This window comes from Buceros rhinoceros, unplaced genomic scaffold, assembly GCF_000710305.1.
Source record: "Buceros rhinoceros silvestris isolate BGI_N320 unplaced genomic scaffold, ASM71030v1 scaffold21594, whole genome shotgun sequence".
NCBI lineage: Eukaryota > Metazoa > Chordata > Aves > Bucerotiformes > Bucerotidae > Buceros > Buceros rhinoceros.
Genome location: NW_010406782.1, coordinates 14,035 through 29,125, shown reverse-complemented (window position 1 = coordinate 29,125; position 15,091 = coordinate 14,035). Strand labels below are relative to the sequence as shown.

Genomic DNA, 15,091 nt, shown 5'->3' with positions numbered 1-15,091 from the left:
GAGCCGCGGCGGGCTGCTGCGCTGGCCCAGATGCTGCTGCCCAGCCCAGGCGCCTTTGCTGGCATCTTCTCTGAATCGCCTCCCGCCACCCCCTCCTTTCTCAGCAGTCCCTGGCAGGAAGGAACTGCTGCCTCTCTTGATGGATGCGTTTCATTTCCAGCCTTTCTCTCTGTATTTCGACTCCAGCACATCTGCCACACGTGCTCAGCCGTCAGCTTTCACAGCTCGTCTCTTAGCTCTGTTTCGTGATGCTGTTGCACGCAACGCATCGACCAGGCAGAGCAGTCTGATCGACCCATAAATTGTAGCTTCCCGGTTGCTGTCTTCGCCTCCTCTTTATCATCAAAATGGGTTGCTCAGGTGTGTCACGTCATCTTGTTCTCGATCGAATAAGTGTAAAATGAGACCCAGACTGCCTATGACTTGTCAGAATTTCACAGCTTTCTGGCAGGTTCTGCTGGGTTAGTATTGAATGTCAATTTGGGGAAGGCTGCTGTCAGCTCAGTAGCTTAAAAACAACGAACAAATAAAAAAACCCCAACAAAACAAATGAAAACTGCTGGCCCAGCACTTTTGGAGAACCCGATGTTAAAATGAGCCATTTGATGATGCTTGCTGCTGCCCCGGTTCAGAGCTAATGGCAGTTTTGGAAGGGTCGCATTGGAACAGCCTCCAGCTCAGGTGGAGGCGATGTTCTAACGGGGGTTTAGTCACAGTTACGTTGGGTGTCTCCTCATCAACAACTTAAAGTGAGGCTTTAGTTAAAGATGCAACATTGCCTCTGACCAGGGAAAGGAGTCCAGCTAAATCGACCCATTCCTCAGACGCGCTTTGACTTCTCTAGAGCATCATAAAGCATCAAATACTTACAATTTACAAATATTTATGTGTGTGTATGGACATCCCATAAAGATGACTTAGATCTTAAACGAGGCTTCTGCTGGGTATTTGTAAAGTTCCTTAAATTCCTTTTCAGGGGATGGAAGCCTCTCCTGGCTCTTTCTGGGTTTATAAAAGGGGTTTTGCTGATCAACTTGCCTCAGCTGGTTTTGACAGATCTGAGTGGCATTTTTCCTTCATTTGTTTTTCAAATTTATTCTCTGCACAAAAACGAAACTTGTGTTTTTTTCACTTAAGCTCATTCTAAGTTGCAGAGAGGGCAATATTTTCTGCTTTTCATGAAGTTTGCTTTTAAGCCCAAAGATTTGATGATGTTTTTAACTGGACGCCCGTTTATTGATGTGGTACATCGTGTAGGAGGGGACAAGGGTTATCTCCTCTTGTGGAGGTTTATGCTCCTCTGGTGTGGTATTGCTCAAACTCCAGAGTCCCGTGCTGTGTCGGACAGTAAATGGGCAGAGGAGTAAACCCAACCCTGTCCTCGGGGTATCAGCGTCGTGGTGGGGATGGAGGAGCCGGTTGTGGCTGTGGATAAAGGGATGGAAGAAAACATGGATGTTAAATGAGAGATGAGAATGGCTGAACGCTGCAGCCAAAGCATTCGTTCCTGAGGCTGCGGAGGAGCTCAGGCGTTGGGATAGGGTCAGCTCAAAGCCATGCAGAGATGAGAAGAGGAACTGAAGGCAGCAGGTCAAGCGTGCATGGAATGCGCTACAAACCCAGAAGCAAGCTGGAGGCAGGGCAGAAGCTGGGGTTTCATCCTGGGGTTCCCCATCCAGAGCCGCTTGTCACATTTCTGAGCGCACCCTCACTAAGCGACACCAAATTGCGTAAGAATCATTTCAGTTAGCTCGTGAAGCGTTGAAACTTCCCACAGCAGAGCTCCTGTTCCTGCAAAACCCAGAGCTGTCTCTCGTGGCTGTATGACCCACAAAGCTGGAGTTAAATCAGTTTTGTGAGGCCATCTGTCAGCGTGTTTGGGACGAGCACAACCCAGGGCTGGGCACTGAGTACCCAGGGGAAGATTTTTTTTCATTAATGCTTCCACAAGTTGATTTTATGAAGCCAGTTTGTTTGGGGGTGAGGAGGGAGGTTTGGCTGGTGATGCTCTTGTCTACCTTAAGCGTTATTTCTCCTGGAGATTGCAGTTTCTTGCATGTGGTACTTTCTCTTTGCTCGGGCAGTCGGTGTTGATTCCACATTTGGTCCATGTACAGCAGCAGACACTTAAAAGCTGGGAATGAAAGCGGCTTGTGGTAATTATCACAAAATTAAAGATAATCTGCTGCTCTGGAATGGTGACAAAGTGCAGAAAAGAGGTTACTGCAGGAGGACAGTGGTCGTGGCCGTGGCAGGGAGATCATAGTCTCCCTGGCCAGGGTCCAGCAATTTCCCGTGTTGGGTCTGGGGCAGCATTTGCCCCTTGAGGTTCTTTCTGTGCCACTCTGGCTTCTGGAACACGGGCCGAGCTGTGGGGCTGGGGGGTTGCGCTGCAGACCATTCAAAACACCCCCTTGACAAGACCCGTTTTGCACTGGGGGATCCACAGTTTGCGGAGATCCGGATGGTGAGATAAGCTCAGCACTTCTGATCAAGAGCAGCTTCGTCTCCCCGTTGACCACCAAGGGGGCTGCTCTTGGGTTTGTTTTATTGCCTCCAGTGTCTGAAATATTTCCTGAAATACAGAGTTACTGTCATCTGCAGACCATCACGCTTCTGTTATGCCCAGCTGCTTGCTTAGGCTTCTTTTGGAACAAGCCCCGAAGCATCACTGTGTGTATTTGAGGCAGTCGAGCAGTGACCCAGCTAAACCCTCATAGCTTCTCCTGGACCAAACGGGGGCGGTGCTGAAGCAGCAGGACGTTGGGCTGGATCCTCTGGCACTTTTCCTGCTCTCCAACCGGAGGACTGGACATCTCCTGCCCCACCGCAGAGGGGAGAGCTTGCATGTAGAGATCCTTCTTGAGTGGGAGGACCTGCGCCCGGGCAGGTTGCACAATGCACCCTTCTCTCTCAAGTGGGGAAAAGTTGAGAGCCTGGAAAAGCCTTTCTTCTTCACAGCCAAAGCTCTCAAGGTCTGCTCTGTGGGCTCTTGCGAAATAGCCCTTTCTAAAGGATTGGGGGTTACTTAACGATCTGGGCTTGTGGGAACGCTCCAGCCGGGAGCGAGGAGCGGCAGACTCGTACCTGGAAGCAGACAGCCTCAAATCTCCCAGCTGGGTTTGTGTTCTCTGCAGGCCCTGGCCCTCCCTGTGACTGGGCTCTGTGTGCCAAGGGGGTTAGGGAGGCTGTGAGTTGCCATGGGGGAGGACGTTGTGCTGCCGGGCTGGGCTGGAAGGCTCCTCTCCAGCAGCCCTTGGTCCTTGCTTGTGGTGGCTCTCCAGAGTCAGCTGGGCTGGAGCTCATGGTCCCATGCGTGAGGCTTTCAGCGAACACCTCATGGGGCTGGCGGCCGAGGAGCCTCTTCTCACTGTTGCCTAAAAATAAGGAGCTCCTGGCTCATGCTGGGGGACAGGGAGATGGCCTCATGTGAGAGCAGGGTTTGGGCCCACATTTCCAGCCCCGACTGAATATCTAAAAGCTTCAGGCAATTTCCCACCGTTCACTGTAATGGGGCAGTGGCAGCTTCTCCCAAAGGCAGAGGTGGAGATAACTGATGCATTCATTTCCGTGACATATTTGGACATCGGACTCTATAAATAGCTTCAATTATCAATACAGTTTGTGAAGTGCCCTCTGAGCACTCAGAAGTGTCTCTCTGGGCTTCTGTGGGTAGCCGACGCTTCAGTGAGCGTGTGCCTGTTCCTTACGGCGCAGCAGGGATTTACAAGAACTCTCTGCTGAAACCTCTAGGAACTGTAACTGCTGGGCAGAAACAGTGCATCTTTGTGCTTCTGAGTATGAAATTGGTCGGGTGACCCCTACAACCTCAGACTCCCGCACCAGTGAAACTGAAAACCGAGCAAAACCTGCTGCTGCAGAGGCTTTCCAGCTTGCTTGAAAGACGAAAGAATAGGGCTATTTTCTTGGTGTTGGTTTTTCTGTTGAGTTTTTGTCGTTTTTTTTTTCCCCCTGTAATGTCTCTACTTTTACTGATGCCTTTCCCTTCTCTCCCCAGGTCTGGCGCCGAAGAAGGCACCCGTCACCGAGGTGAGGTGTTGATACATGAGAACGCAAAGCTCTAGAAGCCACTTCTGCCTGCCTTTTTTGAGCAAAGCTGGATTTCAAAATACATTTATTTGATATCTGTTATTTGGGAGAAAGAAAACTAGTGGCAGGTTCCTGGAGTCCCCGTGTTGGCATCACCGCAACCTCAGAGGGGACATGAAGGGGTTTTGCCCATTGCGTGGCCAATTTTGGCTGTGTGATCCACGACATCTGTCAGAGGCCGAGGGCACCTCTTCCCCAGCCAAACCTGAAGGTGATAAACGGAGGATCCATGTACTGGGCATCTCTGGGGCTCTGCCTTGGGTCTCACCCACTCCCGGGAGTGAGTCAAGGAGGCCATAATTTGCCCAGCCATAAAATGGGGGAACATCTCTAGGGACTGATCTCTCGCACGTAATCCAGGTCGCAGGTTGCTGAATCACTGTTACCTTCTGGAGCAAAACTCTTCACAGTTGGCAGCAGGGAATCTAGTGGGAGGATCTGTGCCTGAGAGCTGTTCCCTGAAGCCCACACTCTTGGTTTAGGGCATCATGTTCAAATGATTTTTGTCTGATCTAATTTTCTGACATACCCCTTCACTCCCCTGGGAGGATGAGCATTTGTATATGCGAACAGCAAAATTCTGTGATTCTGTGAAAATCTTCCCGTTGAACTGCCAGGAATGTGACACTTGATTCTTTTTTGCCTCCCCAGAAATAGGCATAGTAGGAAGCTCAACTTCTCTGCAAGTTGATTGCTTTGTCCAGTGCACAGCCAGCCTCTCTCACTTCTTCTTGCCCTGGAACCAGTCACAGGTAGAGCGAGAGGCTGCAGAAGAGCCTCTTGCTGCTGTGGTTCATACAGCGGCAGCCTCTTAACCAATGCCCGTGTCTGTCAGTCGCTGTTAGAGGATGATGATGAGCCGTGTGGGGAGGCAGGACGATACAGCTTGAGCTGGTGTGTGATAGGATCCAGCAAAGGAAGGATAGACCGTTCCACTAACTGCACCTGCTCGGAAGAGGGGTGCTCGGCAGCAAGATGTCTGTGCAGAGGGTTCAGAAGGGAGGAGGAAAGAAGATCTTTGAGGGAGAGATCAGACTGCCCCGTAGTACCAGAAGAACAAGCAGTTTGACCAGGAATAGCTGCGAGCTCTTGATTAAAAGCTAAACCACAAAGAGCTTCTGTAGTCTGAACAAAATTATACACTGTCTGCTGTGGACATCAGATCTGAGAGATAGGTCTGTGCAGCACTCGAGAGAGAGAAGGGGTAATAGTGTCGCTTGGAAACGACCTTGGATCTCTCTGCACACTGCTTAAAGGAGCACCCAAAGCTGTTCTTTAGCGTAATAAACCCCTCGGTGCCGCCAGTGGCTCACCAGCAGCTCTGGCTATCTGGAGGCCTCTGCAGTCTGCGGGGTGGGGAGAGCTGGGGGACAGGGTGACGTCCCCCCATGGTAGGGGACAGAGGCCCCTCTGCCTGCAAAGGGAGCTGACTCGGATTTCACTAGATGTGTTATACTGGCCTGTCAAAGGGTGCAGCCCCAGTCCGCTCCCTTCTGGATCGGCTAAAAAGTACCTGGGCAGAGTCAGAGGAGGAGCCTCGGGTAGCAGCAGGTTGGCTCTCTCTCTGAAGTGCTGGCAGCCCGCTGGTGCCTCTGTAAATTCTGCAAAACTTCAGCAAGAGCTGTTCCTGCAGCTCGCTCTGGGTGGGCTGGTCCTTTGAGCTGTAAACAAATGAGATCTTGCTCGAAGGGATTATCTCCCTGTGAAGGCAGGAATGAGGGTGTCCTCGCTGTTATCTGTCTCTTATTTTTCCAGTGAAGCACGAGGTTCTGGTACAACACCTGAGGGCACAGGGTTTTAAGAATAAACCTCTCTTGCTGTTTGATTTGATACATCTCTATTTTATATCAGCGAGAAACCGCAGTCAAGCAACAGGGGAGTCTTGGCAGCTGGGAAACAGGCAGAGCTCGCCTGATCCCAGCATCTGCTGCGGGGTCTGCCCAGTTAGCACAGAGCATGTCAGCTGGACTGGCTGGGTGTTTGGACTTGTCTTGAGGGAGGGATGTATAATTCAAACGGCCTGGTTTAAAGCATCCTGGTGCTGATGACTCCTGTTTGCACTCTGCAGACTTCTCTCCAGTGGTGGAGAGTGACGCCTCTGTCCTTCACAGGCGTGATGGTGTGGTTGTGCCTGTGCTGCTCCGCTTGTTCGTGTCAGCCGGGTCAGCTGCTGCTCTGGGCTACCACCATGCTCGTTCTTTGCAGGGGCTGTCGCTAGCGGGACAGCCTGGCCAAGGGAAGAAGATAGGTCATCGAGGCGTGGATGCTTCTGGGGAAACCACCTACAAAAAGGTTTGGTTTTGAGGGGTGAGGAGTGGCCACTGTGTGCAGGTGACAGGCTGAGGAGGGGACTTGGGGTCCAATAGCTACCAGTCTGATTGAGAGTTTACCCAGCGCCCTTGTACTGCATAATCTTGCCAACGGCAAACCTGGAAGCCTTAATCCATCTCCAGCAGCTGGTCGAACTTGTCTAGTGGTATCTGGTGCCTGAGGTGACCTCGTAGAAATCATAGACGTGACTGTATGGTAATAGAGGGGGTGCTAGTGCGGTCATCTGCTGTGAAATGCTGGCTGACTGCTCTGTCCTTCCTGCCAGACCACCTCATCCACTCTGAGGGGGGCCATCCAGCTCGGCATCGGATACACTGTCGGCAATCTGAGCTCCAAGCCAGAGAGAGATGTCCTGATGCAGGACTTCTACGTGGTGGAGAGCATTTTTTTCCCGAGGTAAAGAACTCAGGGGAGACAAAAGAAATCAATGAGCTCTTTCTTTTCCTCTCACTAATTTTTTTTTCAAGAGAGCTTCCATCTGTCTTTAGATGAGAGTTAGATGCTCTGAATGTTGTAAATATCCATTACATACAAATAGAACTGTGGGAGGCACTGGATGCTGCGGCACACTGCCTTGCAGGGAGGTACAGCCTAAGATGCAGTACTGCGCACTTGAGCTTGTTGCCTTTTCTTGCTCCCTCTCTGTCTGGAATTTCTTCCATGAAATTATACCGTGTTTGAGACAGAAGAAACTCATTCTGGGAGCTTTTCAACTCTGTGAATAAACAAAGCTCAGAAAAGCTGTGTTCTCTGTGTGAATATATTCTGCTTGGCAGGTGGTTGTTCCTTGCGCTCCTTGGAAATAGATTTTGGCAGATAATTTAAAACCTGTTTCCCTGTTGTCCTGCCACAGAAAAAGATACTTGTTGTTATTGTTCCTAAGATGTCTTTTCGCAAGGCTCAGTTCATCTTAAACACACAGTAGCCTTGACGTGGCCGCACAGATCTGGCAAACGGTGCCACAGAGGCCCTGCTCATGTAACATCTGTTCTCTGCAGTGAAGGAAGTAACCTCACCCCAGCTCACCACTACGCAGACTTCAGGTTCAAGACCTATGCACCGGTGGCTTTTCGGTACTTCCGAGAACTCTTTGGGATTCGTCCAGATGACTATTTGGTATGGCTGTCTTCTTGGATTTCTCTGCTTTTCCTCCTTTATTTGAGATGGGCTATAGTGACACAAGAAATTTGCCCCTAGAAGCATGGCTGTCAGCAATTCTTGCCTGAAAGGGACAGAAAAGAGTTGAGGAATCGTTCTGATCCCAGCAAGGAGTGGGACCAGTCTGTCGATTTAGGGACTCGGTGCAGTTTTGGAGGAGACCCAGTCACGGTCCCAGCCAGACCAGCACCACTCAGCCCAAGTCCTCCTTTGCTAAGGAGTAGCTGCCTGCTTGCACCAGGGCAGAGGAGACGGGCTGCACGCAGGATGTGCTGCGTGAGCTGGGTGATGGGGTTCCCCCTCTGTTGGTGGTGACGATAACTTGCTGTGCTTACCAGCAAAAGCAGTCTTGTTCTGCTGGGTGCAACCCTGTAATGTCCCCTGGGGCTCTGAGGACAAAGATGGGAATTTTTCCTTGTGTCCTCACTCGAGAGCTCTGTGAACGTAGTTATTTGAATCATCTTACAAAGAGCGCATAAATGGAGCTTGTTCTGCTCGGAAAGCCGCTCAGAGCTGGAAAGGCTGGGTTTAAAATACCTCGTAGCACAAACTCTCGGGGCTTGGAGTACACTGAGGCTGGATGTGGTCCTTGCAGTCTGTGATGTCCTGCTCTTTAGAAAAGGTCGTTTGTTGAAGCAGGGACAGGAACAAACACACCCAAACGAGCGCATGCCCTCCCCCTTTTTAACAGCCCTTTTTTCCTGCCTTCAGCTGTAGATGGGGGTAATTGTGGCTGAACAGCGGAACAAATCTGTGCCGTTGCACATTTTGACAGTAACGGTGGTCCCCATCTGTGCCATCCAAGAGAACGCTGGCTGATTTGATGAGTGGTTCAAAACGTGGGTGAGGCAAAGAGCCTGCCTCAGCTGCAAAGGTCACAGCTCTGATTTGTAGCTTCTGCTTCCCCTGATTCTCTCTTGCCTGCCATAGCAGCGAATGCCTTTAATTATGCATGAGATAATTAACTTGATAAAGTCTTGGATCATTAATCTGTGCAGGGCTGAAAGTACGTAATGATGAGCATTTGATTTATTGCTCTGATTATGTCCCTTACGTACCTTTCCTCTCTCTCCCCATGTCACCTCTTGCTCTGGCAGCTCTGACGCGATGCTGCCCGGAACCCACCCACCTGCACGGTTCCCCTGGGGTTGGTACCCAGCTGCACAGCGCACATGCGCTTTCTTCTGCCTTTTCTTCCTGCTGCTGGCACGTCCTGGTTGGAGGACCCACTGATGGCATGCTGATGGCTAGAAGTGGCCTCCCAGTTCCATCCCCAGCGCAGCCCCCTTTGCTGCACTTACCCAGCGCTGATCGCTCCTCTTGTGTGGACACTTCTTGTGTGTTTCTAACAGGACTGAGGGGGTGAATGTGGCTGTAAAAGTCCTCTGTAACAGGGGAGCCCGAGGCCCGAGAAGGCTGTTGAGAACAGCCAGTGCTTTGGGCTCCCTCCAGCCCGGTGACACGTACCCTGAGCAGACTGTCATGTCTCTTAACATCCCATTTTTCTCTCTGCACTTGCAGTAATGTGCTGAAAGAAGCCTAAATGTCATACGCGCACAATGGGAAAAGATAAGATGTCATTACAAAGCCTGGATGATACTGACAGCGGACGACTGACTTGATTCTGAGCAGTTGGGGTGCTCTGAGCTGTAATCGCAGTCTCTAATTGATATTTGTCCAGCAGCTTTGCTGCTTAGACCGAACATATAATGAAAATGGTTCTCACTTAAGCTCTGCTACCCCTTAATCTCACAGGGAGATGCCTGCTGGGGAAAGCCCTCGAGGGCGTAGAACTCAGTGTGCAGTGAGGGGGGCCTAAAAACATCATATTTTTTTCTTTTCCTCCCTAGTATTCATTATGTAACGACCCTCTGATTGAGCTGTCGAACCCTGGTGCCAGCGGCTCCCTCTTCTATGTCACCAGCGACGATGAATTCATCATAAAAACTGTGATGCACAAGGAAGCTGAATTCCTGCAGAAGCTCCTTCCTGGCTACTACATGGTGTGTATCACCCACCACCTTGGACTCCACCTGCGTTTGTCGTATCGGCTTGTCTGGCCAAAGCATGGCACAGGGCATGTCCTCCCCCTGGCTTTGTCGTGTCCTGCCCGCCCTGTGCCAGGGATGGTGTTAACAGTGTGTCACAAAGGCAGGCCCAGAAGCACAAATACTGCCAATTATTTGCAAACTCTGAGTAAACTTGAGGCAGATAATGGTGCCATAGCTCGTAGGTATGTTCTGTCCTGAAAGTGGCTTCCCAGATGTGTGTTTCTGGGTGTCCTTTTCCGTTTGTTCCTCTCCGCTGCCTCAGTCTGGCTCTGGGGGTGGCTGTTGATTGCAGTAACGCATCCGCCGTGGTTTGGTGGGGAAGCCACTGCTGTCCCTGCCTGTCTCCCCTGCCTGCTGTTTCAGAGTGTTACTCTGAAGGCAGTTGCTGCTCAAGCCGGCTCCTGCTGGCCGCAAGCGAAGGACTCCCGTGGTACCAGCCAGCTTTGCGCAGCCAGTCTCTGCAGATAGCTGTTGCCTAAACCTCAGGGCTAGCCAGGCAGTATGTGGAGACCCAGCAGACCTGCACATGGGGACAAGTGCTGATTCGGAGCCAAACCTGCTGTTTTGGTGTATAAACCAGGAGCTGCCTCCCTGCCTACCTGCAGGGAAGGGTCCAGCTCTACGGATGAGGGCACTGAAGTCCAGGTAGAACCACCCAGGCTTTGTTTGCTGTGGAGATGCCAAGGAGAAGGTGATGACAGTGAGAGGAAGGCCTTGGGGCTCTGTGTAGAACTGACAGCCAGTTGCTTGCTCTTGGAAGTGACAGTCAAGGTCCTGGGCATGAGGAGCTTTCCTGGAAAGCTGGTGTGGGAGGTGAATCCAGTGGAGAGGGTTTGAACAGGAGTGGAGTTGTGCTGTTGTCCCGAATTTGCAGTTGTCCTGGCAAGCAGTCGGTGTCGTGAATGACCCGGCGCTTACCTGCCTGGCGCAGAGTTCATGCTGCTCATTGTAGTGTGCCAGTGTTTGAGGGTTACTGCAGTGCTCCCTCGTGATCTCCCTGCTCTTCTTGGGAAACCCGTCTGGGGAAAAAGGAGTCCATGGAAAGGAAGCAGAGTGGTTCCATCCCGAGTTACTTTAAATCTGGGCGAGTGCTGTTTGTGCTGGGTCTTGCCTGCCTTTGTTGCTTGTAGCTCGCCCCACGTTGAGCGGCGCTCTCACAGGGCTCAACCGTGTGCCCAGGCAGGTGAGATGAGCAGGGGCGTAAAATTTTAATGCAGTCATGCTTCTGCCGTCCGTCAGCAGCTGTCAGGTCTCTCCTTTCTTTCCTAGCGTGGGGAGATGTTCTGTTTCCTTCCCGAACTTCCCCAAAGCTGAACAAGCGAATCATGCCTGTCATGTCATTCCTAATAATACTGCGGCCTCAGAAAGGGGCATGATACCAGAGCAGGATATCCGTGCTCGCCGCTCAACCGTGGCTTATAAAGCAACGCTGGAATAAGGAGGAGAAAACTTAGGTTGTTATTTTTACAAAAACACCCTGTCCCTGGTTTATTCTGGGCCCGAGAATGGCTCTTGATTTCCACACTGCTGAAGAGATGAAGAGCTGTTATTTTTATCTCGAAGTTCCTGCTTATTGTGTTTATTTCCTTCCAGCTTGGTTTCCCTTTTTTAGCTGCTGTTGATAGGGAAAGCGGGGAATTTCTGGAGTTGGTTATTTGCCCAGGGACTGCTGAACATCTCATTCTCTGTGTTCAGGGCAGAGGGGTGTGTTCAGGCCCCAAAGCCACTGAAATGTGGGAGTTTCAGACATGTGCAGCAAGCTCTTGTGTAAAGTTTGGAAAATCTCCGGGTGAGGAGCCCCCAGTCTGGCTGCTCCAAGAGCTGTTACGTGCTTTGTGTTGAACACAGCAGGAGTCTTCCACCAGAACGACCTTTTCCCCATGCTCTTTTCCTGACCCCACTGCAGAACCTGAACCAGAACCCACGGACGCTGCTGCCGAAGTTTTATGGACTGTACTGCGTGCAATCAGGGGGCAAAAACATCCGCGTGGTCGTGATGAACAACATTCTGCCTCGCGTGGTGAAGATGCACCTGAAATTTGACCTGAAAGGTTCAACCTATAAACGCCGGGCATCCAAGAAGGAAAAAGAAAAATCCAGCCCTACGTACAAGGATCTAGACTTCATACAGGACATGCCCGAGGGCCTCATGCTGGACGCAGACACCTTCAGCGCGTTGGTGAAAACACTGCAACGAGACTGCCTGGTAAGGACAGGGCAACTTGGGGAGCAGGTTGAAGAAGTTCTGTGGCTCTCGAGCAGGAGGGAGAGCAGGTGATTGAGAACCTTGCTAATCTGCTCGCTCCAGAGCAGGATAAATCCCTTCTCCTGTTCTTTACCCTGAAAGCAAAGCCGTGAAGTTCAGTCTCTGGCGGGCTCTGGTGACTAACGCTGCGTTCCTTTGCCCACTGCATGGAATCCCGGCAGGCTGCTCCTTGGGCAGCTGGGCTGTTGGGACTAAATACATTTTCCCTGTAAGAGTGTGCAGCAGCTGCGTGGTGCCACAGTGTTATTTGCAAGCCGTCAGCCCTTTGGGTTGATTGTGGGGTGGCCAAACTCTGTCCAATCAAGTCCAGAGATGGCTATTGATCCAGAAACATCCAAGCTCTGGTGAGGGAGTTGATGCCAGGCGTGAGGAGGGGCTGTTCCGGGCTTTGGGATCTGTGCTGTGTTGAGCTCCTGTCCTGTTGTCTTTGTTCTTAAACTCAATCCTAACCTCTAGGTGTTGGAAAGTTTCAAAATCATGGACTACAGCCTCCTGCTCGGGGTTCACAACATAGACCAGCAAGAGCGGGAGCGGCAGTCCGAGGGAGCCCACAGCACGTCGGATGAGAAGCGGCCCGTGGGGCAGAAGGCACTTTACTCCACAGCCATGGAGTCCATCCAGGGTGGGGCTGCCCGGGGCGAGTCCATCGATACAGACGACACGTAGGTGAAAACCTGGTTTGTTTGCGCTGCTGGGAGGGATGGAGGAGGAGCCTCGGGTAGTAAATCCCTGCTGAGGCCCATGTGAGCAGCTCTCCTGGGGGTTACAGTGCTGCTGCCGGTAAAGCAGTGGGGTGGAAGGGGGACGCTGGGGTGGGGAATAGTTCTGTAAGACTCCAGCCTCGCAGCGATCTCTTCTCAGGCCAGTCTGTCACTGCCGTAGCAGCCTTTAAACATCCACCTGTGCTCTGGGGAGGAGAAGCGGGCTCAGTTCTAGCTCAGCATCCAAACAATGGAGAGGGAGTAGGGATCAGCCTGTCCCCAGGAGCCGGGAGTTTGCTCTTCATCCCTCCTGACAGTACCCTGGGGCCATCCCAGTGCCGTTAGCAAACAGCAGTGTCTCCAAGTGCTGGTGTAACTGGTAGAGCTGTGGGTTGTGGGGGACTGCCCCAAACCTGTCCTGTGCTGGGCACGAGCTATGGCTCTTGGGCTGCAGGTGGCCCTCGTGACTGTCTCACAGCCTCTGTGGACCAAACTCACCAATAAACAGTGGAGTTTGCTGTTTGTCACTGTCTGAAACCAGCTGCTCCAGTTTTGATGGGTCGATCAGTCACGGTGGAGCTGGGATAATACTTTGGTGTTTCCATTCTTTCAAGCAGCACCATGAATTGCAATGGCCTGCCTGGTACCTGCGTGCTTTTGTGGCTCTGCTGACTGCTGCACCTTTGGCAGGGTTGACACTAGTGTGGAAGGGACTGGAACTACCCTTGTCCCACAAGGTTTCCTGCCCTAATAAGCTCATGCTGACCTGCTGAATCATCTGATCCCCAGAATAAAATGTCCTGTAGCTAAGGAAAAGTGATGTGGTGGTTTCTGGCCCTGGCAGAAGTGTTGCCACACAACACGGGTCGTATCCTGACAGTTGGTGTTCAGCGATCCAGGCAGCCTGTAGCCCTGGGGCCACCTTGTGTGAGGTGGCCAGGGTCAGCAGGAGACTTCCCATGGTTGTGCACAAAATGACTTGGCAGGATTTGCGTTGTCTGACCACATCAGACCCCTCTTCGGTGCTGCCGTCCACCTCTTCCCAGGTCTCGGGGTGTTACAGCTGCTCTGTGAAGGGCTGCGCTCGCTGAAGTGGTGTTTTCCCTGCAGGATGGGAGGAATCCCAGCAGTGAACGGCAAAGGAGAGCGTCTCCTGCTACATGTAGGAATAATAGACATCCTTCAGTCGTACAGGTAGGTAACTTGGCAGCTGACTGTCCTTTGAGTGTGTTAACATCTATTCTAACACTGAATTAAGGCAGGAAGATTCTCCTCTCCTGAGGAGTTTGATAACGAGTAGGCAGGCTGCCTAACGCCGGCTGTCGGGGGCTGTCGGTTTTTATCCTGTCCTTAGAAGAGTGGGTGACATGGAGCCCTTTTTCTGAGATGGGATGAGTTGCTCACAAAGGAGTTTCCTGTCTCGCTGCCGAGGACAGGTAGCATATCTCCAGGGAAGGCAGGTGGTTTTCTGCCCCTCTTCCAGCCCAGCTCCTCCTCCCCTGTGGGGCTCCCCAGCGGTCCTGGCCTGGCTGCAGAGATGTCGGGGTGCTCAGCCAGCCTCTCTCAGCTGGGGGGTTGTTCACTTCGGGTGAAGGGGTGTAGCTTCAGCATCAGCCACTTAGTGATCGCTCCTGTGTGGGGTGTCAAAGGTGGCTTAGATCTACAGTACCTGCCTGAACCTGTCTGTCTTTTCTCTCCATTCTCCCCTGAAATTAGGTTCATCAAGAAGCTAGAACATACCTGGAAGGCTCTTGTCCATGACGGGGTGAGTGCCTGTACAGGGGCAGGAATTGTCCGGGCCTCGGCAGGATTACCTGCCTTGGCTTCCTTCGTGCTGTCGGTGCGATTATCTTGCTATTTATAGTGCCTGAACTGGCACAGTGGAAGCTGACAGGAGGAGCAGCCTCCTGCCTCTTAGGTCTCCACAGCGAGGGAGTGCCGTTTGGCCCCAGTCAGGTTTTCTTGCTCACTCCACCTTTAGCCATCGTGCTACCAGCCTCCCTCTGCTCCCTCCTCCCCGGATACCAGGAGCTGGACGCACACGGCATGTACATGTCGTGTGTGTCGAGGAGCCCCATGTTTGCTCCTTGGCAGCTGGGTTTCCACTCCAGTGAGCTGTTTGTTAGTAAATCCCTGTCAGTGCCTCCCTGTTGCCTTGTCTCCCCTCACAGCCAGGTGCATGTTTACAAAACAACAACCTTGGATGTGGAAACTGTTTTTCCACATTGCACATCCTAACTTCCCTGAAATAATAAGACAAAGGAAGCAGGTAGATGTAGAGCCCTGGTAGCAGAGTCGAACATCAGAGGCAGAGACAGCTTCGGTTTTAGTGCTGTAAACAAAAGTGCAAACCATCTGAGGTGTATGGAGAGCCTTGGCTGAATTCTGGTGTCCGTGTCGTATGCGAAGGTAACCAGGTGCGCTTTGAATGTCAGCCAGCAAAGCCAGAAGGAATTCACGGTAAGTAATCATGA

At 51.8% G+C, this 15,091-nt stretch overlaps 1 protein-coding gene across 1 annotated transcript in view; it reads left to right on the top strand.

The window, feature by feature from the left end:
* Window positions 1-4,018: 4,018 nt before the first annotated feature.
* PIP5K1C (phosphatidylinositol-4-phosphate 5-kinase, type I, gamma) overlaps window positions 4,019-15,091 on the top strand; it is a gene marked incomplete at its 5' end in the record, with an annotated part of 21,255 nt that continues 10,182 nt past the window's right edge. Inside the window, 9 exons of the mRNA XM_010134258.1 lie at window positions 4,019-4,050; window positions 6,316-6,402; window positions 6,707-6,837; window positions 7,440-7,557; window positions 9,450-9,602; window positions 11,557-11,856; window positions 12,373-12,578; window positions 13,728-13,811; window positions 14,334-14,382. Of these exons, the coding sequence (XP_010132560.1) occupies window positions 4,019-4,050; window positions 6,316-6,402; window positions 6,707-6,837; window positions 7,440-7,557; window positions 9,450-9,602; window positions 11,557-11,856; window positions 12,373-12,578; window positions 13,728-13,811; window positions 14,334-14,382 (1,160 nt within the window). The remainder of the gene's footprint in view (window positions 4,051-6,315; window positions 6,403-6,706; window positions 6,838-7,439; window positions 7,558-9,449; window positions 9,603-11,556; window positions 11,857-12,372; window positions 12,579-13,727; window positions 13,812-14,333; window positions 14,383-15,091) is intronic.